Genomic DNA, 24,243 nt, shown 5'->3' on the forward strand with positions numbered 1-24,243 from the left:
TTCTATCTCGAGAACAGTCAATATTTCCACCCTAGAGACCATGATTTTCGGAATCAGCGTGCTGAGAAGGCTCTGTGAGCCAATTTTCAGCCAAATCGGGATGGCCCGGTAATGGGTGGTAAGAACTTTAGAGGGTTCTATCTCGAGAACGGTCAATATTTCCACCCTAGAGACCATGATTTTCGGAATCAGCGTGCTGAGAAGGCTCTGTGAGCCAATTTTCAGCCAAATCGGGATGGCCCGGTCATGGATGGTAGGAACTTTAGAGGGTTCTATCTCGAGAATGGTCAATATTTCTACCCTAGAGACCATGATTTTCGGAATCAGCGTGCTGAGAAGGCTCTGTGAGCCAATTTTTAGCCAAATCGGGATGGCCCGGTCATGGATGGTAAGAACTTTAGAGGGTTCTATCTCGAGAACGGTCAATATTTCCACCCTAGAGACCATGATTTTCGGAATCAGCGTGCTGAGAAGGCTCTGTGAGCCAAATTTCAGCTAAATCGGGATGGCCCGTTTCTCGCTGCTGGACTCGCTGCTCGCTGCTCGCTGCTAGTTTGACAGACGTTGCGTATTGCACAGCAGCGTTCCCCGAGGAGAGAGTTTAGAAGCATTTCAATTTAGCGCGGCCCTGGCAAGTGGGGTTAATTTGGAAGTGATTTAATCTATTAGAGCATTGTCTCGAAGCGGTTTATATAGCCTTGCTCGAAGCTAAGAAAACTCTTCCTTGTTGCTTAGAAGTGGCCGAAAATGTCAAACGCTGGGTAAGAAGATTGTAAAAATATTTCAGTAGGCGGAACTATGGTCATGAGTACCCAAATATAGGAACGTTCCCATTTTTGGGAACGGAGTTCCCAAATATGGGAACGGGCGTTCCCATTTATGAGAACGGAAGGCAATTTTTCGGCCGTTCGCCCACTAAAACTCAAAAGTGCATCACGTCTCAAAAAAGTGCACGCTGATTTAAGTATCTACTAAATCTCCATAAAGTTATCTTTAATCTGACCGTGGAACAAGGAAATTGACCGTGGAATGATATTTTTAATGATTTTTTAAAAATGACAGAATGGTGGAAATATGGGTTATACGACATTTAACATGCAAGTTTAAGGAAAATGAAGCATTTTTTACATTTTGAGGTCAAGTATAATAATTTTCGCCTGGTTATGAAGTTTCATTCTAGCGACACCAGATGATGACATATGCAAGCGAACACGCGGACAGTCCCGAGGTAATATTGTTGACATTTGGTGTCGTGGCGATCGACCGCGTGGAACGTCAGTGATTTTACCGAACTACTGTTGTAAACTCAGTTTCAGTGGTTTAAAATCATTCAGCTGTATTTTATCAGCCCTGAAAGACATATTTTATTTGGATGCTAGCTGTTTAGCGTTGTTTTATAAGCAGTGTCATGAGCGTGGTTTTTGTCTTCGGCGTTTCTAAGCATGATCGGTTGGGGGAATTTCTCTGATATAGGTCGCTCTGTGTGGCTTATTTATAATTTTTATGCTGATTTCGATCATACGTCGTGCCCATCCTACCAGGCCTTTTGCCACTTACACTCATTAAGAAAGGAAAAAACTAGATTTTCATTGGGACTAGGTGTTTTGAGGGTGTAACATATTCAGCGTTCCCATTTTTGGATACTTCTTGTGCTCGTCAACTCTCGGTGATTAGCAGACAGGTGCTTGACATGTCTCCACCCTCGGCGCGGACGGTGGATATAGGTATGGAAGACCTTGTTGAACATCGCTGAGCGTTGTGGATTACGTAATCCTGCAGAGGGGGGCGTGCCCGCTGCGAGATCGACGGGAATAAAAGCGCAGAAGACCGGGCGAAACATGCAACGGTCTTGCCGGAAAGGTCATCTGATGATTGTTGCGTTAACAATAATTTGCGGCGTTGGACGTGATGCTTGTTAATGAAAAGAGCCCCTGAAAGGCGTCGGTGAAATCGTTCCCAATTTTGGGTACGCCGTTCCCATAATAAGGAACGCTTGCAGCGCCAGTGTACGACAGCGTTCCCAAATTTGGGCTCGCGGCCCGGGTGATGGACTGCTTTAGAAATAGGGGAACGATTTGAAACTACGATGGGCCTTACAATATCAAACTCTTTCCCAACAATATTGAGACAACTATCAGGCGGTTCACGATCGTTTTATATTTTTTGGACGTCATTTAACAGTTCTTTTTCTTGTTTTAAATAATGCCTACATGGCGTTCCCATATTTGGGTTTATCGTTCCCAAACATGGGAACGAAAATGCGTTCCCGAAAATGGGTACGCTTGACCATAGTTCCGCCTACTGATTTGTCATGCTGCCTTGCTTTATTACTAGTTAAGCTTAAGAAATCGCGGTATTAGCTTTGCAGACAGACAACAGGTAGCACTTCAGAGTCCAGACTGCTAGGCATGGCAACGTGGACAACATTTCATCTTTGCATCAGACCAGAAGAATACATACTGACATGTTGCGACTTGCGAGTAATGGGTAAATTGACCTTTATATATCAAAACGCATATTTTAAATCAGAATCTACCTATTATTCCATGCTAAATAACATGGTAACCATCACAAACCAAATACGGAAATGAGCGATTATTTTCAAGTTATCACAATTATACCAACTGTATTTCAAACAATTAGATAACACAGTGGACAGCCAGTGCCATTTTGATGCTTATGCGCCGCCGCCATGTGTGCAAATTGCAGCTGCTCCAGTCTGAATCAAAGCTGTCAAGTGACAGAATAGTGGTCTGCCAATGATGGGGAAAATTGAGTGTCACATAATACATTGATTTGGATGGGAAATGATATCCAAATAAAAATCCTTTTGTGCTGTCATCTCTAACTTCGAAGGACAATTTTCCACTCTCAATTTTACAAAGAAAAGCATTTGCATGGCTGGTCATTTTCACAGCCGGTCCCGTAGCTCAGTTGGTTAGAGCGTTGGACTCCGCGTGGTGAGAGCACGCGTTCCCGGTTATGACAGTCCGGGTTCGAAGCGCGACGGGCGCTCGACATTTATGGGCCTCCTGACAGGTATGGTTGCGGTTGGTGGCAGGCCGTGCCGCCGTAGCCAGGCGAAGTCAGCGAGGGGACCGGCCGTGCGCGGCTTTGTGCGCACGTTAAACTTTGGACTCGAAATTCTGCCATAGAATCGGAATTGCGCGATCGGAGGGTAGAGGGCAGGGTCATCGCAACAAGCTTTGCTTAGCGGTGGCTCTGTCCTTGTGAATCCTTCCCATCAAAAGGTTCGGACTAAATTTATAAAAAAATCATTTTATATCCTAAGTTTTACCACACTTTTATAGAAATTAATGCTACTGATCCTTATTCCTCTCTTTTTGGGCCTTATCTAACTGGCAATTTTCCACTCTCATCCCCCTTTTCAATAGGAATTTCACCTCTGACACCCAAGCCAAATACAAATTATATTTTCATAAATGCAAATTCTAATACAAAAACAAATTTTTATGATTTATATAGGCCATGGCCCATGGGTGCAATGAGTAATCTGAAAAACAGCGTTTTATGGTAGATCTGTCTTGTAGAGGGTTATAATTATGTCAAATATCCTAAAAAACTTTTATATTTATGCTTGAATGGTCATGTAGCTCTCATGTAAAAAAAAAAAAATCTGAAAGTGTTTTGAGGAAGACAAAGATGCCTTTGTCTGGTGATATAGAATGTTAAAGGGACCCTCCCACCTTAACATTAGATTTGAGTTGAGATAGCCAAAATGGGGTCCCTGGTTCACAATTACCGGTTTCGGCACTCACAACATCGAGAAATGCCTTAAATCGGAAATATTGAATTTCAAAATTGCAGCATTTTGATTCAGAGGGGCTAATGCATAGGTATACCCCTCTGAATGTGTGACGTCATCGCAGATATCTAACGATTTTTAAATGTTTGACTAAAACGTTTTGTAGCACGCGGTGGTATATGCTGCTTTGCGCGCAACAAATGCCGCACTTTCAAATAAAGTCGCTAGGAACAGCGGAGATCCCAAAAAGTAAAAGTCTAATATCTTGAAAACCGGTGAATATTTTTCGATGACATTTGGTAGATATTCGTTTTTGCTCTTTCTGAACCGAGCGACATCACTTTCATGCCAATTCATTAACTTTTTTGAAGGTGGGAGGGTCCCTTTAATGGGAAGCAATAATTATTGTTTTTATCAGATGTAGCTACTGATATATGCTGGGATCTGGGAGTAGCTGCTGCTTTTTCAGAGACATTGACTCATAGGTACTTATGTATTGAAACTGCATAAGATGATGCTGACTATTTAGTCCTAGTTGGTACTTGTTACCTAGTGCATGTGCCTATATTCCTCCTATTTAGTCACATTTTTATATTATTTATAAGAGTTAGAGTAGCCATGTGCTTGTAATCTCACGTGAGATTACATCAATTGGTTGAAGTGATCACTTCAACCAATTGATGGTGCCAGGCTGGTTTATGCAAGATGTGCACCATGGTGACATATTGCAATGTCTCTTGTTGCAGAGTCATGCACCCTTCAATATCCTGGGCCCAGAGGAGCAATCTCATTTTCCTCACAATCAATGTTGAGGATGTCACAAAGCCTGAGATCAAGGTGGAAGAGAACCGGTTATACTTCAAGGGCACAGGTGGCTCAGACAAGAAGACATATGAGGCAGACCTGGAATTGTATGGATCAGTGAATGCGGAGGTAAGAGCTTGCAATATTTTAGCACAATTTTCAACCACGTGAATTTACTAAGTGCTCATCAGATGATAATAACGCACCATATTTATCATATCTAATTTCCTCACAGATGACAGTTTTCCATAGTGTGATCAATGCTGTGTTGACATGGCATTTAACTCTGTTTCTCTCTCGTGGCAGGACTCGAAGCAGCAGATTTCTGACCGGAACATCCAGCTGGTGCTAATGAAGAAAACCGAGGGTCCGTACTGGCCTCGCCTGCTCAAAGACAGCGCCAAGGTGCATTGGCTCAAGGTGGACTTTGGCAAGTGGAAAGACGAAGACGACTCGGATGATGACGAGAACGCCGGCAGCGACATGAACCTGGAGGCGGTAAGTCTACTGGCTGGTCGCGCAGGGCCCGTTAGAGATTGTAGATAATATGCCTTATTCTCCTTGAGAATGGGTCCGTTGAGCAACTCGAACTCCTCCTGGGCCGGACACATTATCGTGCTTGGTACAATTTGATGGTCGCACTGGAGTTCGGACAAGTGCTAGTCTTCGACTTTCGCGTTCGCGCGAACGAATTTGAAAAAAAAAACGATAGTTTAGGTTTGGCAGTGCCATGTATTCTTTATATGATTTCCATTGATAGAGATGTATCTAAATTCTGTCTGACTTTTGCTTTACTTTTTTCTTTTTTCTGGTACTGTCTGTGTGATTATTGTTCGTATATATCATACCTGCCGATTGAATCGCGACGATAGCATTTACCGCGCACCAATCGTTTCCCCTTTCCTTTCGTTCCAGTGATACCTAACCCGACTGTGCACTGACCTCCCCACTCATCTCCCTCCGTTTCTAATCAGATGATGAAGCAGATGGGTGGTCTGGGTGGCGGCGGCGCCGGCGACGGCAGCAAGCCCAACATGGACGACCTGAGCGAATCAGATGACGAGTCTGACGAGGAGAAACTGCCCGACCTCGAGGAATGACCCCACCCGCTGTGACCGCCCTCTGACCGCGTGTGTTCCGGCCCGGCGGCGGCCGGCGGCACGGTACGTACGTAACTCAGAAGGATGGCTCGCCTGCGGCAGGGTAGGGGCTCAACTCGGTCTTGGTGGCGTAGGCCTGAGCTTTGATTTCATTTCGATTGGAAGGTGCTTTTGCAACTATTCTTCACACGTTTCCGGTGTTTGGAATTTTCCGTGAATAGTTGGATTTGAATAAATTGTTTCCGATTTGCCGTTCTTAAAACATGGGTTTTGTTCAGTTTTCTGCTTGCCCTCTCATTTAAAAGTCATTATAACCTATGAGCTTTGGGCCATTTTCTGTTATTGCTGTTTGTTCCGGTGTGAAGTTATTTGCCACCCGCTATTCCGTCTAGCGGCAGCACCAGGAACTGTTAGTACCTCTCCGACCGCTAGATGGCTCTTGACGCCGCTCTCCGCTCGCAGGACCATTGTGTTGTAGCGGTGCCGGTTCTAGCTGTGTCCCGGCATTAGGGTCGGGACAACTCAGTAGCTGCCGACCGGCACCGGGCGCCGTCGTCTTGTCCGTCACTTCAGTCGGACACCCAGTCACTCCGACAGAGCCGTAGCCCTGTCGTACCGCCGTACCGCGCCGTGCCGTACCGTGTCGTACCGCGCCGTGCCGTACCGTGTCGTACCGCGCCGTACCGCGGGCCGCCCCCGTGATATGTGTCCCCAGGCGCGCGTCGTACCGCCCGCCGGGTACCTCAGGGTGGGACGCCGCCGTCGGTCTCGTATGCACTCTTTTTTATTTGAATACATCGTGCTTCATGACGACGATTTGTGTTGACTTTCGATGAGGGTTTGTCGGATGATGAGATGTAGTGATTGTAAGAATATGTCACCGCACGATAGTGACATAAGTATATGCGTGTATCGTCATCGTAAAGTCGTGAGATCCTTGAATATGCATCGTAATGCGAGGTACAGCCATCAGCAGACTGCGTGGTAGGTATTCTTTTTTTCGACAAAACCGGTAATAACTCAAAGATTATGTTATCAGTCGGTCGGAACTCACTGCAAGTAGAGGCGCCATGCTCCACTCCTTCGATTGGGTCTATCACTAAACAAAGAAGATGCATTGTGTGGCAACAAAATGCAAAAGTTTGTTTTTGGGGCAAATTTAAACTTTTGGATTTTGTTGCCAAATTGGATGGAAAATGAGTACGATGGTAATGCCAATCCAAGGTGCGGAGTCTCCCGCGTCTTGCTGTTATGATTTCCGAGTGACCGATAGCATAGTATCCGCGTTATTCTCGGTTTTGTCAAAAAAAAAGAATACCTACCACGCAATTTGCAGAGGGCTGTACCTGTTTCGTTATATTGGAAATGTCAGAATGAACTTCTACCAAGCGGCCCGTCATGACTCGCACACAGCGCGCAATGACGCTATCCATAGCCCGTCTCCCCACTAGCTCACATCATGATTGCACTTTGACAGGTAAATAGCTATCAGCCAGAGTAGGAACACTTGAATCTACGAGCGTTGGTCGCGATTACATCATTTATATCCTGCTGTCGCAACAGGACCAATCCTATGACGTCGCAGCCTATGTCGATGCGATGCTGTTCCCTGGATGAGTGGGCCATTTTCCTGTGCCATCATTACAGAGCGGAAATTACCACACCCGGAAGGAACTCGCCATCACTTTGATACAAAGGAGACACTGGTACACTTGGGGGCTGGGGCATCTTCGTCGTCTCTAGTTACAACATAACTGTTCGAGCATTTAGGGTGTCTTGTGTCGCCGGTATTATTAATGATTATACTTGTGTTTCGACTCGTATATCCGCTAGAAAATACCTGAGGAAGTTCTTTAGATTAGTTGGGTACCGATAACTGAACTAGGACCAAACAAATGACTACACATAAAGAAGTCATGAATGGCAAACAAAGAAGTCATGAATGAATCAACTACATATAAAGAAATAAATGATTGAACGAAGAGTAAACCGGCACATGACTGAAGAAATCGACAAAAGGCCAGCGAATGAATGAAAACAACTGAATGAATGAAACAGCACCTCTATTTCCTCGTATGACCGTGCATCTGGACGATCACTGCCTCCCTCGATATATGTGAAATTTGCGTGTGTCATTCACAGTCACTGAGTCACTTGGTCCAAATGTGGGTAAAAATAAATCACATTCGACAATCGACATGATTGGCTTGATACCGTTGTGCGCCCAATCGCCCCAGTCACTGCCGTGTATTGTGAGACGCTCCCGTCGAGCCATCACCATTTCAGTTGATGTTCGGTGGAGCTCATGATCTATGCATAATTGGCCCATCTACAGATGGACATATTTGTTTTATGTGAGGTCATTGTATGTAAGTATATCGTCGGGTATTACTCGAAGCCGTACCCATGCAGACTGCAGAGTGCAGAGTCAGCTGATGGTTTGTGTGGTCAGTAGAGGGCGTCGCTCCAGATCCCAGGCACATAACGTACCGGTCTTGCAGAGTCGAGCAGCTGCTGCTTGTTTCCAGATCACCACCGGTCTACACGTTACGGTACGGTACCGTACCGTCGGTACCCTTGTCCCCGATTCGTCCGTTCCTGTCTTATACTGACCGTTTAATGAAACGGTTCGCTCATCCCAATCCGAGGGCCGTTCCATTCCATATCAGAGAACAAGTCGAAGGGTTTCGAACTTGGCAAGTGACAATCATCACACCATGACCAGACACGCCTGGCTCCCACATGCTAGCCTTGGCTTACTGTGGATGTAGGGCAGGATGTAGCCTGTGGGTGAAACTGTGACTCGGGAGTATTTTAGCACTACCGTGCGTCAGGTCTTTGACTGGCAAAGCTCTCGCTAGAGCTTTACCGGTCAAGCTCAAGCTGAGCTCACATCCATGATAGCAGCGCACTCATTAATAGGTCAGATCCTAATCTATTTGAGCGGCGCGGCAGCCAAGACGGCGCCATTGGCGCCCGGATCACGGGCAGAGCTGAACGTGCGGGTGATTCACCACACCCAGTCACTCTGTGGGTATTTACAGTACCGTTACCGAATTTGTACACCGGGGAGACGGGGACAGAGGTCTACAGTCGCTCTGGAACGTGTGTGGTTTGTGATTTTTTTTTTTTTTTTTGGCGGAAAGCATTGACAGTATTTCTTTTATATCTTCCCGGTCGGCAGTGGCGTATCCAAGGGGGGATCCTGGGGGTCCTAGGATCCCCCCTGGAGCCTAGAAAAAAGTTTTTTATAACACGGAAAAAATTGAAATGACTTCAAGGGCCCTTTTGACCACTTCCCATTTTATTCGCTAAAAGAAAAAGTATTGTAGAACTCTTTTAGGGACCCTTTGAGGATTATTAGAGGACACATTTAGGCCAATGATGGACCTTGTGAAGTATACAGAGGGCCCTCTCAGGTACACAGAGGGCCCTTTCAGGCACACAGAGGGCCCTCTCAGGCACACAGGGGGCCCTCTCAGGCACACAAAGGCCCTCTGAGACACACAAAGGGCCCTCTCAGGCACACAGACGGTCCTCTGAGAATCACAGAGGGCCCTTCCAGGCACACAGAGGGCCCTCTCAGGCACACAAAGGGCCCTCTCAGGCACACAGAGGGCCCTCTCAGGCACACAGAGGGCCCTCTCAGGTACATAGAGGTCCCTCTCAGGCACACAGAGGGCCCTCTCAGGCTCACAGAGGGCCCTCTCAGGCACACAGAGGGTCCTCTCAGGCACACAGAGGGCCCTCTAGGGCTCACAGAGGGCCCTCTCAGGCACACATAGGGCCTTCTCAGGCACACAGAGGGCCCTCTCAGGCAAACAGAGGGCCCTCTCAGGTACACAGAGGGCCCTTTCAGGCACATAGAGGGCGCTCTCAGGTACACAGAGGGTCCTCTTAGACACACAGAGGGCCCTCTCAGGCAAACAGAGGGCCCTTTCAGGTACACAGAGGGCCCTTTCAGGCACACAGAGGGCCCTCTCAGGCTCACAGAGGGCCATCTCAGGCACACATAGGGCCCTCTCAGGCACACAGAGGGCCCTCTCAGGTACACAGAGGGCCCTTTCAGGCACACAGAGGGCCCTCTCAGGCTCACAGAGGGCCCTCTCAGGCACACATAGGGCCTCTCAGGCACACAGAGTGCCCTCTCAGGCACACATAGGGCTCTCTCAGGCACACAGAGGGTTCTCTGAGACACACAGAGGGTCCTTTCAGGCAAACAGAGGGCCGTCTCAGGTACACAGAGGGCCCTCTCAGGCACACATAGGGCCCTCTCAGGCACACAGAGGGCCCTCGCAGGCAAACAGAGGGCCCTCGCAGGCAAACAGAGGGCCCTCTCAGGTACACAGAGGGCCCTCTCAGGTACTCAGGGGGGCCTCCCAGGCACACAAAGGGCCCTCTAAGACCAGCAGAGGGCCCCTTAAGACGAACAGAAGGCCCTCTGAGGTACGAGGGTCAATGTCAGGCCACAAGGTACCCTATGAGGCCACCAGACGGCCCTCTTAGATCAAAGATGGTCCCTGGAGGTCACCAAAGGGCCCTCTGAGGTGAACAAAGGGCCCTCTGAGATCGAAGAGATCAAAGAGATCAAAGAGGGCCCTCTAAGGCGAATGGAGGACCTTCAAAGGTGACAAAGTGCCCTCTGAGGCCACTGGAGGGCCTTCTGAGGTGATATGAGGCTATGTCAGACCACCATGAGCCCTATGAGGTCATCAGGCCCTCTGAGATCAAAGAGGGTCCTTGGAAGTCATCGGAGGACCCCTTAAGGCTCATTGAGGCGAACAAAAGCCAGAGGGCCCCCTTAGACACCACAAAGAAGTAAAAAAGATCCCTCTGAGGTCAAAGACAGCTCTCTGAGATGAAATAGGGCCATTTGAGGCCTCCGAGGGCCCTCTGATGCCACAGAGAGGCGCCCTCTGATGCCAAAATAGGGTCCTCTGAAGTCTAAATCCACCAGAGGGCCCTCTGAGGCGAACAGAGGGCCCTAACATCCACCTCAAAGAGGGCCCTCTGAAAATCAACTGGCCCTCGGAGTCAGTGTCCCAAAATCGTATTTTGGCTTGGGTGTCAGAGGGGGGAAAGGTCACCCAAAAGAGGGATAAGAGTGGACAATTGTCAGTCACAGGGCAGTCGGAGCCCTCTGAGAAGGCCACTTGAGCCTTACAACAGAGGGCCCTCTGAGGTGATATGAAGGCTATGTCAGGCCACTATGGGCTCTATGAGGTCATCAGGCTCTCTGAGGAAAAAGCTGGCCCTCTGAGGCGAACAGAGGGCCCTTGGACAATCAGAGGACTTTTTAGGTCAACTAGGGGCCTTATGAGGCCAGCAAAGGACCCTTTGGGACACAAACAGGGCCTCTCAGGCACCCGGAGGGACCTCTTTTCTAAGGCAAACAGGGGGTCACCTTAGATGATATGAGGGCTATTTTAGGCCACTAGGGACCTCATGTATTAGACCAACATACGGTCATTTGAAGTAAAAGAGAACCTTTTGAGGTAAAAAGGGCCCCTGGAGAGAAAACAGTGGGACCTTTCAGGTACCCAGAAGGTCCATGGAGGCCACTAGAGGACCCTTTGAGGCCAGTGATGGTCTTCAGAGGCCATCAGAGGGTCCCTCTGAGGGTAACAGACGACCAGAGGCCCTCCGTGAAAATGCGGGCGTCACAAGGCCCGGTTTGCATCAAAGGTCAGGTAGCTATGCCCAGTTTTGGCTCTCTGTTGCCTGCCGACGTGTTCCGAGCTGTCGCAAAAAAAAAAACGATGTGGTGGCACCCACGCCCCCCCCCCCCCGGCCGGCCAGGGTCCTTCTAACCAGGGATGCGGAGGCGTGGAAATTTCAGACGGCTCCTGCTCCGGCTCCGGAGAAAAAAAAATCGGTTTCGGCTCCGGCTCCGGCTCCGGCTTCGACTCCAGTTCTCAGTTCATCCTTTATACAAATACATACGGGTGTAAAAGAAAAGATGAATGATTGGTTCACGTTGCTTCTGTATTTGCATAACAAGGCTATTTTGAATACCACATATTTTACTGCCTAGTGCCTTGTAGGTACTGTGAAACCGAACTAGGTCAATAATGTTTTCCTCTTAAAAAAGCAAAAAAAAAAACAGCCGGAGTCGCCGCCTTTTTTTGCCGCTCCGGCTCCGGCTCCGGGCTATATTGTTTCACGGCTCCGGCTCCGGCTCCAGGCAAAATATGCCGGCACCGGCGGCTCCTCCGGCTCCAGCTTCGGCTCCGCACCCCTGCATCTATAACTCGGCTTCTGAGCCACGTACCAACACGCCTAAGGCAGTGTTCGAAGGGACGCAAGCAAACAATAATGACGAAATTACGCCTGTCACTTTTTAGATCAGTTCAAAATTCAGTTCACATAGGTCATCCAAGGTTAAATTTCGACAATTTTCAGGTCCAATTTCGACAATTTTCAACAAACCACCGCATGATTCGGAAATGAATAGAGCTACAGTACCGGGGAAAAGCGTAGTTAATAGCTCTTTTAACACCCCTTTCGCCGTTTCCATCCTCAGGACATTCAAATCCTTCTCCTCCATGCTGCAACCCCTGATCCGGACTGGACCTGGGCGGGCAACTTTATTCCATGCGGGCGGCTCCCATTGGAGCGCACTGCAGCTCCTAAGGAAGCACACTCGTAACCGGGTGCAGTGAGCACTTGGGAGGCTGGTCGGCCTGTCCTGTTGGACAGGCTCAGCCCCAGTGAGTCACCAAGGTGCCCGCCCAGACCAATGTCTCCCTCAATTCCTATCATCCCTCCGGCCCTGAAATGGTCTCGTCAGACCGAAAGCCGAAGGGCCTGGATCCAACCCAACAAAACAAACAAAGCTCTTTTAACGCTCTTTCTGTAAACTGTGCTTAGATTTGACCTAAGCCTGTTAATTCTACACTTTTTATATCGGAACATTTTCATGTTTCAACAGCTCTGTAGGCCTGATAGCTCTTCCTGCGAAACCTTTTTTTGGGTCGAAAATGGCAGAACATGACGTCATTCTGACGTATTTGCGGCCAACCTATCATAGCCTCTGGAAAAAGGTCACAATGTGTAAAATGGATGCCCGGAGAGGTCCTAAAAGTTTGGTGGCGATATCTGCAGTCATTTAGGAGATAGCTACGGAAGAGGACAGGGGGCCGTTTCGCCCCCCCCCCTACGCGGCGCGGGCTAACGCCCTTTCAACTCAGGCTTCAAGGGCCCTTTTGCCACTTAAGGGCCCTTTCAACCCAGTCAGTCAAGGGCCCTTTTGACTGCGGATCCCCCCTGAGAGAAATCCTAGATACGCCACTGCCGGTCGGTGCTTATAACGGCGTTATGTCGTTTTCTCTTTATTGGAATCTACATAGCCTTATGTAGGACATTGCTTCATCTTATTCAAACATAACTGCGCCGCCCCAAACTGCTGGGCGGCTGTCGTCTGTCGTGATGAGTTCATCAGCTCCTGATCCCGATTCCCGAGACCAGCGGGCGCGTGCCGTACCGCCCCGTCCAGCTCTCGCCACCTCCCAGTCTCCTCCTGTGCTCCGTCACGTCCGCCACCGATACCGACGGCGCCGGGTCACCGAGCTGTTGACCCTGCCTACCGCGGTCTGCACGTCCGTGCCTCTCATCCGCCCTTTCTCCGGCATTCGTGCCACTTCCCGAACACTGAGCCGGGTCTGCCTCTCAGTCAGTCTCGATTGTGGGTCAGTAAACCAGACACTAGCGCCGTCTGGACGCGGCGGCCGGAGCGCGAACTACATCTCTCCGCCAACCGCCGTCACCGCTGTTTACTGTGGCCCGTCGTGCAGTAAAGCGTTGTCTCGTCGGTGTGGTGGGTGGCCCCGGGCGGCGCAGCTAAAACGCGTGGGACGGAGTAGTGTCGGCGGCGAGCGAGTCAAGTGACTCGGCGAGTCACTGTGAGAGAGTGTGTGGGAGTCAACTGTTGGACGATCGAGACTCGGCTGGTGTCGGTGTCACAGTGTGGACGGCTCTGCCGAGACGAGCGGTCCGTCACTTCACGGGACACGGAGTGTATCAGGACGCCTCAGGGCGTCACGAGAAGTCACGGAGACCAACACAGAATCACGAAGCGTCACGGAGTGTCACGAACCATCACGAGCGCGACAGTGAGGACGCGTGAGTGCGTGAGAGACGATTAGGAGGTGTGGATCGTCCTGTATCCTCGCGATCGCCGGGTCTGTTCCGACGGCAGTGGGGGCAGCGATCAGAAGCTGGCGAGACGATACGTGGTGAGACGGTGTGGTTGGTGCTGTGGCGAGTATAGTTGGAAATGTGATCACTGGATATTGGATACAAAGTGAACAGTGGTGATTGACAGAGAACAGGAGTCGATTTATCTGAATCTCGTGTCCATCAGCTGGCACTTAGGAGGATCCGATCGCGGACCGGTCTCAGGATTACCAAACGGCAGCAGACATGACGGAAGTCCTCGATCCCACACGGTTCGCCGACAGTTTTGGGGTGAGTAGAACCGATCCAGGCCGGCTCGACCCCGGCACAACATGGGCGTGGGGTGTCGGGGGCTGTGACAATGTAGCACGCGCGGAGTCCACCACCCTCGTCCCGTCGCCCCACCCCACCGCCCACCCCACCCTGACCCGGGCATTTGCCTGTCTGTCGGACCTCCCCCCGTGCGGCCGGACGCTGCTTTTGTTATTTGTTTACTGGGTTGAAACCGGCCGGCGTTTTGCATTTGTTTTGCTCGGGGCTCTCTCATTTCAATGGTGATTATTCTGATAAGCCATGCATACCGGTCATTGTAACGTCTTCTGGAGCGGTCGTGTGTGTCCGAAACGCTCCCACCTGGCTGGTTTTTTCACGGGTTGTGGAGGCGATTTGGGCTCGAGCTTGGTCAGGTGGACCAAGTGGAGCGTCCTGTTGATGCGATCAGACGTTGGAGCGCCTGAGCTCTGAGCTCTAGGTACGTTCGACCGGTTCGAGATGCGGCTGACCTTGTCTGGTAGCCCGTGGGCATGGACGGAACTACGCGGCAGCATAAGATGAGGTGACTGTGCACCGCATGTCCAATGGACTTGCTGTCTTATGTATTGGCTTATACGGATCGTGAATTACCACGGCCTTTTCAAGTTTTTGATAAACAACAACCTTTTCGATTACGAATGTTTTCCGGCGTTTCCGACGTCCGTCATGGCCATCTAGCTGTTTTTCATCGTTATTCGTGTATTGGTTCCGGGCCATGAAAACACGATTAGGCCTCGAAATATAAAACGTCAGCATTATGCACAGCACACGCATAAAAAGGCCGTGATAATTTCTATTTAGGGAGCCGGCTGTCGTTATGGCCATGCCTAGGTCCTCTCATCAAAACTCCATGTCGCCCACACATTTCCTATGCCCTGTCACCCAGGCGTTTCCTTCTCTCCATAACGAGACTGTCGAAGGTCACGCACAGCTCAGACCTGGCGACTGCCTTTGTCGCCCTCCCACACGCTCTCTTGTCTCTCCCTCTGACCCTCTCCCACGATCTCCCACTCTCTCCAGTATTTCATCCAGACTGCCCCGTCTCCAACGCCACACGACCTCGGCACCCGAGCCTGGATGACGACTCCCGTCTATCATATCTGACCTAGCTTATCTTTGACCTGATCGCACTCAGGTCAGATCAAGTCTGAGGTCAGGTAATCCCTGTAACGTCATTTGCGCAAGCCGTCTTTCGACGCCGATGTCACTGTTTTCAATGGAAAGCGCTTCTATATATTCTCTTCTGAACGTTCGTGGCAATTAGGAACTCATCTATTAGCATTTAATTTATTTATTGTTATCTGGGTATAAAATTCCATACAAATGAACAAGTAAACTTTTGGTTGTGTTTACAGAAAACATCCATTATCTTAGGTCACGATAACTGAGCCACGGGCACTGTTATCCATTTTTTCCAATATATCCTTTGCTCAGCGTCAATCGTCAATTCTTGTCCCCCATCATGCGGTGCATCGATAGGTACATGCGCCTGGACATTCCAAAACTAGTTAATCCCACTCCTCCGAGCGTCGATATTTATTATTATTTCTTTTTTTTTTTTGTTTCACCCGACAGCCACAAACAAGATAGGCATGCGTCGGGATTTGTGCTCGTCCTTCTCGACCATCCGTCCTTGTCCTTCCATGCACCTCTGCTCCAGTTCCCATCAGTTCACCCATCACGTACCCGTTCGTGGCTCCCCCGGCCGGTCACACGAGGTCATCAGAGGTCACTTCTGTTCCACTGGCCACCCGCAGGAGACCCATTGTTGTTGACCGCAGTCCGAGGCTGGAATATGTTTGTTTCACAAGCTGTTTTCCGTGGATACAATTAAGACTTTAGTTGAAGACTGTCGGAAGAAACATGACTTCATATATTGCATGTGTTCGTCATTAGATGACTGCAAGTTATGCGTACCTACAATACATATTCGCATGAGACCATTTATGATTGTATATTGTTTATTGCTCAAAAACTGAGCGGAGTTTAGTCAAGCATTCTTTGTTTATGGGTGTACCGTTTAATCAGGCCGTCTAATCGCCCCAAATACATGTTAATACCTACATACGCCCTAATTACTAATTACAATGACCAATTGCAGGGACACTGACAATAAAACGCCGAGTCTTTGTAAAGCAAAGCATCCGTGAGGAAAAACAACCGTAAAGCACTGTCGCGCTGCTGATGCCGTTCGGCTCGCCTGCCATTGTAAAATGCCTGTCAGTGGGTTCGTGTCCGTGTCATTGCTAGATGCCGGCTGCCGTGGCAACGCCGACCGTCATGGCTGTCGTCGTCGCTGCACCCATCTGAGTGGAGCCTATATTGCTGCATTACACTTATGTTGCTACTGGAGCCGGCACCAAGCCGGCACGGCATAGACGGTTCCAGAGGACGTTACCCCTTGATCGGGGGCAGGGCTTCGATTATAGGTCACTCAGGTTTTTGGGTCTGTGGTCACCTATACTGTCACCATGCCAGTCCGGGCAGTCACTAAAAGGCATCAGCGAAGAATGCATTTTCTGACGAAACGGCGCACACAGCTCTAAAGAAATTCAATTCAGTCTGAAGTCGGCCCATCGCCGGACAGTCATGGGCTGCATGCTTGCAAAGAACGCCGGCCAGTCGCTTAGAGCCAGCGACCTCGAACCGGTCAGCTACCCCCAGCGCTGGCCACCGAGAGAGTTGGTCGGCACGGGCCAGTTTTTCGGCGTATTTCACCAGCCGGTACGGCAGGTTATCGCTGACATGCCGCACACACTGATGCACAGATTGCCGCCTATATTCATACCGATCATGGCTGCCTTCAATTGGACAATGGACGATGACGTATCCGTCTGTTTTTGGATCCCGATCTTCTTTGAAATTAACCGTGGTCGTTCTTGTGGAGAGGCGAGCTTTCTCGAGCTGAGAAATGGTTCGGAAGCGGTTGTAACGGCCGAGGGAAAGGCTTGAGATGCATGCCGGGATAGTTTCTACCGTACATCATGGGATGCGGGAAGCGGAGAACGGTTATTGCGATGGTATTTACGTATATAATGGAAAGGAGAGCATCAGCGTGCGACGTGAGAGAGATATTTGCTCTCTTGTTTCCGCCCTCTAGATGATAGGTGACATCGTATTTGATAAATCGCTGAACAAGCCAAAGCTGCTTTCGTTTCATTTATTTGTGTCTCTTATTTGTTTTCGAACTGCCCGGCTACTCGATCGCGATTTCAGCAATCTATACAATGCGGCTGTCACGAATTAGCGTTTCACGTGCGTGATTCCTGATTTCACGTCTGTCATCAACCTGGCTGTGAGAAAATCATGGCTGTATTTCCGGCTCGTAGTGATAGTTACGTCAAACGACATGCACATTTATTGCACAATATCAATTTCATGTTGATTATGATGCCATGAAGTCATTTGCCATGGGAAGGGAAGTTCTCAAAAAGCCCTGACTGTGCTTGGCGTGTATTGCCTATATGCATGTATGTAGGTACATAAGTACGACGGCCCTTAGGTATGTGTGCCCATGCAATTTCAGAATATCACTAAGCGTCTTCTATGACCGACCGCGGCAGGCGGCGGGCTTGAGTCGGTGGAGCCATGTGTGCCGGTGCCGAGTGCCATGCAGTTGCCAGTCCAGTTTCACTTTGGATTTCGGCCCAGCCCATGGCTGGTCAAACTGGTAATAGCGGTGTCACCATGCGTAGCGGCTTTTTGCAGAGCTGAAGTGTTACGATGTACTAAACGAACAGCTGGTGTGCTACATTGAAACACTAGGCATTCGATTATAAACACGCCCCGTATAATTTTCAGTCACCGGGGCCTCGTTTCATAAAGCGAGTCTGTAACTTACGCCGGTTTTTGGTTTTGCATTGCAAGTGCATGTGAAGCGATAGATTTATTTCCCCTTCTCCCTTCTGTTCTTGCTTGCTAGATTAATAGATTCAACGATTCAAACTAACGTCAACGCTTCACATTCACTTGTAATACAAGACCAAAAAAACGCCGTAAGCTACGGACTCGCTTTATGAAACGAGGCCCTTTCTGTCTAAAATTGCCCATACCTATCTAAAATTGGTTTCTTTCTTTGTCCATGGCTCGTGTCGGCATGTGTTCAATGCGCTTGAAATGCCGCTGCGATTGGACTCTCTTCATAACTATTTATTCGTTTTCACAACCTCATTGTATTTTGGTTATCTAAATATCTGCATGCAAAACAGTAGCCTACCTTTGTCATACTTTAGGAATTATGTAAACGGCGTGTCCTGTTGACTGTATAATAAACGTCCTACATTCATTGCACAATGCATACATACAGTCAACACCTTTGGCGAACCGACGCGACCGCAGCTCTAAAGAACTGCTTTTCATAGCCCACACCATGGTCGGTCTCCCACGAGATTCCTTGGAGACAGCTCTGGGAATGGTCGAGTCACGGACAGCGATCAGTGACGGTGAAACGCACTCGGCTTCACTTTCTTTTACACCTGAGATGGGCTCATCGAGCTCTGATGTCGGCTTGGTACATGCAGAATGTTGTTACTCTGTTTTGTGTTTCTTGATTTGGAGATCAATTTCAACCTTAGATGGTTAGAGCATTCTTGACGTCTCATTTTTGTCCCTATGACGCTCTAGGGAGAAAGCGCCTCTGAATATCTTTTCAGTTCGCCGTCTGAATATTTTTATCCTTAACCTGTAGAGAACGTTGTCTAATGTCTGTAAATGAGATGACAGGTTACATTCACATTTCTTCCGAGCTCATCGCATGAGTCAAACACTCACCGCCCCGCGTCTTTAACGTATAGTGAGGCTGTTACAGGCAATGGCCCTAGAAGTCTCTTCTGTTGCCCCTGGGTCGTTTTAGATTGCGTCGGTTATAATGCCGTTTGACACGCATGACTGGTTTGGCTGACATGACGGGACCATTAGCCTTACCAGGGAAATCTGTTATGGAACTATTGACACCAGTAGATGAAGTTTTGGAGGTAATTGGCAATCGTCTTATCCAACTTATGCTCAATTTGGGCTCCATTTCTGCCGGCGAGATTCTCCCAAGCTATTGATTATCGCACCCCATCAATTTAAAGCATCCGAAGAATAAGTCATTTTCACCTCACATCGATTGACTCTCAGCATGCAACGGCTGATCGCCAGGCTTGAGGCTGATGTATCTCGTTCCTGATTCAAACGCCTTCTTCGCAATCACACGGGTATTTTATTCTGGCGTTCCAGCTAGACGAAGTTCAAAAAACGAGAACTCTTTATGTCCACCATGTTCCTGAAGCAAACTTTCCATCTCATTTAACATTAAATGTGAACTGTGAAAATGTGTAAATGTGAAAAAAATGAAAGTTGTGGCAACAAAGTGTCATGCGGTGCGGCAAGCCTTTACTGGTGGACCTACATCACTTTCACATCTTTCCGCGCTCTGCCGCTCGCAGCTCTCATCGGCCGGAACCAGAGGAACGACCACATCCTGGCAGCGGGGCCTGCGGCGGGATCCGATTCAGCCGCCAACCGGCGAGAGAGGGCTGTAAGAGCACCCATTTGTGGTTGATCGTCGTGATCGTGGGCTGTGGGTTTAGCTCGTGCGTCTGATGTCAGGTCCTGCGGTTGGGTATAGGGGAGGCTGAGCTGACTGTAGTCGACCAACGGTCAGCGGTCACTGACCGGTCACTGACCGGTCATCGGTCATTCACAGACCGGTCAGTCGGTGATTGTCGCCCGAGCGCACCCTGCTGGTGCCCTAGGATCCAATTAGGATCTGGTCGAGCCACAGTGACACTCGACTTCCGCCACCACCTTCCCGCTTGACCACTAGAGAGTGAACCCGCATAGTGATCATATGATACGAACAGGTGGACACTGGGGAAGCGTGCATCGAGTGCAGGTGGCTCTCTCTCGTGCGGAAACTGAGTGAAAAACAATTCGCCGGCTACCGCATCTAAGGGCCGGTCACGGTGTTGAGACACTCGATCGGAACGTCCACAGTCCACATCATCACGAATAGACGCGCATTAATAATTAGTTTTGCCTATCATTTTACCGTTTTACGGATCTATCGGTAGCTTATCAAATTTCAATAAATTTCCAATAAAAAGTATTTACCGAATAGAGGGCAGCTTCATTCTTCAAGCATCCAAGTAGCTCAGCACTCGGCTGAATAATGGGTGCACAGGCAGAACTGCAGGAAGAGCCTCTCTTAGCGTTTCAGCAGCCTGATTGACAGTCTCCTGTCGAGGGCAAAGGGTCCAAACTCCAAGATGTCACTAGGGCCACCTTATGCTGCCACAGTCCATTTATACATGCTTTGCTTTGGCAACAGGTGGTGTCCTCGATTCAATCGGGTGAATGAATGCCACCTGGATATCTTGAACTTTGTACTGCAGTCCATTGGATACCGGGCGGCGAGCCACTCTTAATGGTTCGGTCTCCTTCACTCCATTGATACCTCCCCGCTCATTCAATGGTGTTAAAGGCTGGAGAAACTCGATGTTTGTGTTGGAGTGACAGTCGAAATCAGTTGGAACAGGTGTTAACACCAACAGAAGGAAACGAGATAATCTGGAAATGATCGATCGAACTGACAATTGGACGATCATTTCCACTTCTGTCAAAGCTCTCACGCGACATCTCGATAAAAATAAGTGTCTCGATTTCGAAAGATGAGGGTGATCGTGAATGATGAACAGTTCAACTAATGCTTCAATGCACACTGCACAGCAGAGCCTCTCAGTTCAGGAATCATGCGAACTTTCAGTCGCCTGGTCCACAATGGAAACGTCTCGTTGCCATGCTACGTGAACGTTTCACGTCTCAATTGCCATTTGCCTCGAGAACGTCTCACGTTTCGGTCGTTCGGTGTGAAAACTGTCTCTGGCGGGCGACACGATTTCATCTCCGGTGATCCGAGCCAAACTGTGTTCAATGGTCCAGTACAACTGGTCGCATGATCATTGGTCACATGATCGCCTCAGTGGCTTTCCTCGCTTGGTCTGTGATCTGCTCACTGATCAGTGGCCTGGTAAATACGTGGGGTCCCGTAAGTTAAAGCCCATCTTCGGGCTTCCTGAAATTTCTCTCATTCTCGCCACTGATTACAACCAGAGGCTAGTGGCTACAACGGACCGCAATGCACATATGCCTGATACCTTATGCTTGCCTTAACCTCCAGCCCTCCCTCATGTGCCCCTTTACTCGCTACCGTGCTTGTATCCCTTCTCTGTGACCTATCCCTGCATTGTCTGTGACCGAAGTTTGCACTTAATGACTGGCCTATGTATCTCTGCTATATCTTCTCTGTCGGAGCTGCACGTCAGCTGTAGGAGCTGTGTCGCAGCGTTCATAAGCGCCTGAACGCTGCTGAACGGGACCAAGCTAATTGGACTGGAAATTGGAATGCCCCGGGTAACGGGTGACGGTGATGGGTCGTGCGGCTAAGGAGGTCCCGGTGCTGACCCAGCTAGGACGGATGGGTCGCCGGAAGGTGAATGATCAGTGGTGTAGGGAATAAGGATCGGACGGTGGAGGGACGAAGACTGTTGGGGTGGTGAACAGTAGCTATCTGTTATAACATGCTTTTTGTTGCGACTGGACTGGCGAGTGCCGCGATACTTAGGTATTTTTGACAGAACATCATTATATGTATATGCGTCCGGCCTTGCCCATGAAACGTATAGTAAGTTAAGTTCTTAGCATGCCTGGCAATGCCTGCTAAGAACTTACTATACTATACGTCTCAAAGCCATAAAAATGTATCATTCAGGATCTTTTAGCCTGTAAATGCCTGCCAGGCATTTGCAAGCTAAAAGATCCTGAATGATACATTTTATGGTTTTGAGCAATACACCATGAACCATGGAAGCGGTCGAAAATCGGGTCGGCAACACAAAATACAATATGCAAATCGCATCTGGGCTAAAACACTGGCTTCAGCCGATAAACGATTTATTTTGATGTCCACAACCTCAGAAGCTCTGTTCCTTCACCGTGCAGTGTACATGGAATGATTGCAGCTGGTGCTAATTATTGTTTGTATTGGTGCTGGTGCCTAATGCTGATCGGCAGTTCTCCCTTCGAATATACCTAATATTCATTTTCATTCTCTCAGTCATCGCTCGCAACGATAGTCTATGTACTCCGCTAGCAACAGTGGCCAGTCAGTCGCCAGTCCCTAATCTTACCCAGTGTTCAGCACAAGAACACTTACCCAGTGTTCAGCCCTAATCTTACCCTAATCTTACCCAGTGTTGTGTCCAGTCACCCAGTGTTCAGCAAAAGATGTTCAGCAGGCATTCACGAACCACGGTTCGAGCGTCATCTACCTCGGTAGCTCAGCGTCCGCCGCTGGATGGCAGCACCAGTCCGTTACAAAGCGCTGTGGCCGACGAGCCCCACAGCAGCGCCACCTAGGTGGTACCGAGCTGGGGGCCGCAGCAGTGCAGGCCACAGTGACCACACATAGAGGCCACAGCAGTACCTAACGTCCAGGTGTCGCTGGTGACGATACCAGGCCTGGAGCTTTCATTTAGTTCGCTTTGTGGTCGTTAGGAATAGAGGTGGCCATTTCTTCTGCCATATATAGCTATTTCATGATGAACGTTGCCCTAGGCACAATCAGTCATTTAGAAGTACGCTGTTCATTTTAGATCGCCCTCCGGTTCGGTCATAGCCCAGGGGACAGTTGTCATTAATTTCTACCTCATTTTTCACGAAAGGTTCACTTTTAGAGTGTGCAGTCTAAAGTGACGAGAGAAACGATGCGTCCGCAATCCACATTCATGATTTTACTGGCTTTGCACCAAAAGAGGCCGGCTTATTCAATCGAAATAGAAAAATCCGATCCGATCACTCGCAACGGCCATCCATGACCATCATCTGGTTCTGGACGTACCATCCCTCTTATCCATATCTGAGTTCACGGGTAATCTCTTATCGGGCAGCAGCTCCATGGGATGGCGTGACGCCAAGCTGACCAGCTCCAGCGAGCCATGTCCAGACCGTAACTGATGGGGTGTTGTTATACCCTCGACCGCGCGCTACCTGTCCTGCTGAGCCATGAGAGAGAACGGTTCGTCAGTCCCTCTAAGGCTGGGTAGAACGGTTCGTTAGTCCTTCTGGGGTCGGGGAGAACGGTTCACGGGAGGACACAACCGCCAACGGAACATGAGTGATCCGTCAACGGAACACGAGTGATCCGTCACTCCCGCTGTTATCGGTGTTATGATCCTCTCAGAGTCTGATTCAACTGATCAGGCCGAATAATTAGGCCGATGGTTTAAAGGGAGAGGCTTTGAGTGGCGTGCTGGATAGGTCTAATGAGGGGCGATGAACGTTGGATTATGGTCTCTGTTGAATCAGGAGCATGTTGAAAATGAAGAGCAATGAATGGTTTCGCTGTCATGGGGAAATGTTTATTTTATAGCAAAGCAAAATTTAGAAGAAAAAAAAACGTTTTTGATTCCTTGACGCTTTCAATGATCTAAGCTGGTCCAAGTCCAACGCCACCAGTCTTTCCAACCCGACCGACGATCTCCCCGGGCGCTGACCGGGCCGAGACCTGCGTCGGCACGGTACAGCCGCTCCCCGCCTCCGCTCGTGTCGGACCGTCTCCGGCGCTGGCCGCGGTCGTACGTTGGCCTCTCGCGTCACGCTTCTGTGCGTTCCGGCGCGGCTGGCTCCAGCTCCGAGCCGACTCTCAGATCGTTCCAGGGCTGGAGATGACTGGAAAACATGCATGTTGCCTCCAGCCTCATATGCTGGAGATATCTCCGGCTGGTTTGGGTGCAAGTACAGAAGGTGTGGATTCGTCATATAAGAATTTTTACGGAGCGAGCGAAGCGAGCGTAGTCTTTCCTTAGATTAACGGAAATTTCTGAGTATGAGCGGCCGGCCGGCCGGCCGGCCGTGGTCACGCTTTTGCGAGGCTTATATCTCAGCAACCACTTGACCGATTTACACGCGGTAATTTTTGTAGGGTAGCTTAATTCCTTCTACCAAGTATTGGACTATTCCCGATGCATGTGGGTGACCCCTTATGCACGTGCCACGTGCAAAACGAAGAGGTGTCAGTTTTGTAATTGTTGCAATATCTCGGTA

At 49.3% G+C, this 24,243-nt stretch overlaps 3 protein-coding genes across 5 annotated transcripts in view; 2 read left to right on the plus strand and 1 right to left on the minus strand.

Annotated features, from left to right (window-relative positions):
- The window catches only part of LOC122385419 (methionine-R-sulfoxide reductase B1-like), a 33,370-nt gene extending 25,178 nt beyond the window's left edge, over positions 1-8,192 (minus strand). The window contains exon 1 of the mRNA XM_043373668.1: positions 8,161-8,192. The gene's annotated coding sequence lies outside the window, so the exon portion shown is untranslated. The remainder of the gene's footprint in view (positions 1-8,160) is intronic.
- LOC122385420 (co-chaperone protein daf-41-like) lies at positions 554-6,483 on the plus strand. 3 transcript variants are annotated; one of them, XM_043373669.1, is made up of 6 exons: positions 557-761; positions 4,513-4,699; positions 4,877-5,068; positions 5,545-5,733; positions 6,133-6,298; positions 6,334-6,483. In XM_043373669.1, the coding sequence occupies exons 1-4, from the start codon at positions 748-750 to the stop codon at positions 5,668-5,670; spliced, it is 519 nt and encodes a 172-aa protein (XP_043229604.1). In that variant the 5' UTR covers positions 557-747; the 3' UTR covers positions 5,671-5,733; positions 6,133-6,298; positions 6,334-6,483. The 3 variants fall into 3 exon arrangements, with proteins under 3 accessions (XP_043229605.1, XP_043229604.1, XP_043229606.1); XM_043373671.1 differs by having other exon boundaries at positions 609-631; XM_043373670.1 differs by having other exon boundaries at positions 554-761; positions 6,133-6,483.
- Positions 8,193-13,437: 5,245 nt separating the features above from the next.
- The window catches only part of LOC122385421 (nostrin-like), an 83,186-nt gene continuing 72,380 nt past the window's right edge, over positions 13,438-24,243 (plus strand). The window contains exon 1 of the mRNA XM_043373674.1: positions 13,438-14,136. Within this exon, the coding sequence (XP_043229609.1) occupies positions 14,092-14,136 (45 nt within the window). The 5' untranslated portion in view covers positions 13,438-14,091. The remainder of the gene's footprint in view (positions 14,137-24,243) is intronic.

This window comes from Amphibalanus amphitrite, unplaced genomic scaffold (assembly GCF_019059575.1).
Source record: "Amphibalanus amphitrite isolate SeventyFive unplaced genomic scaffold, NRLGWU_Aamphi_draft 000219F_arrow, whole genome shotgun sequence".
Classification (NCBI taxonomy): Eukaryota; Metazoa; Arthropoda; class Thecostraca; order Balanomorpha; family Balanidae; genus Amphibalanus; species Amphibalanus amphitrite.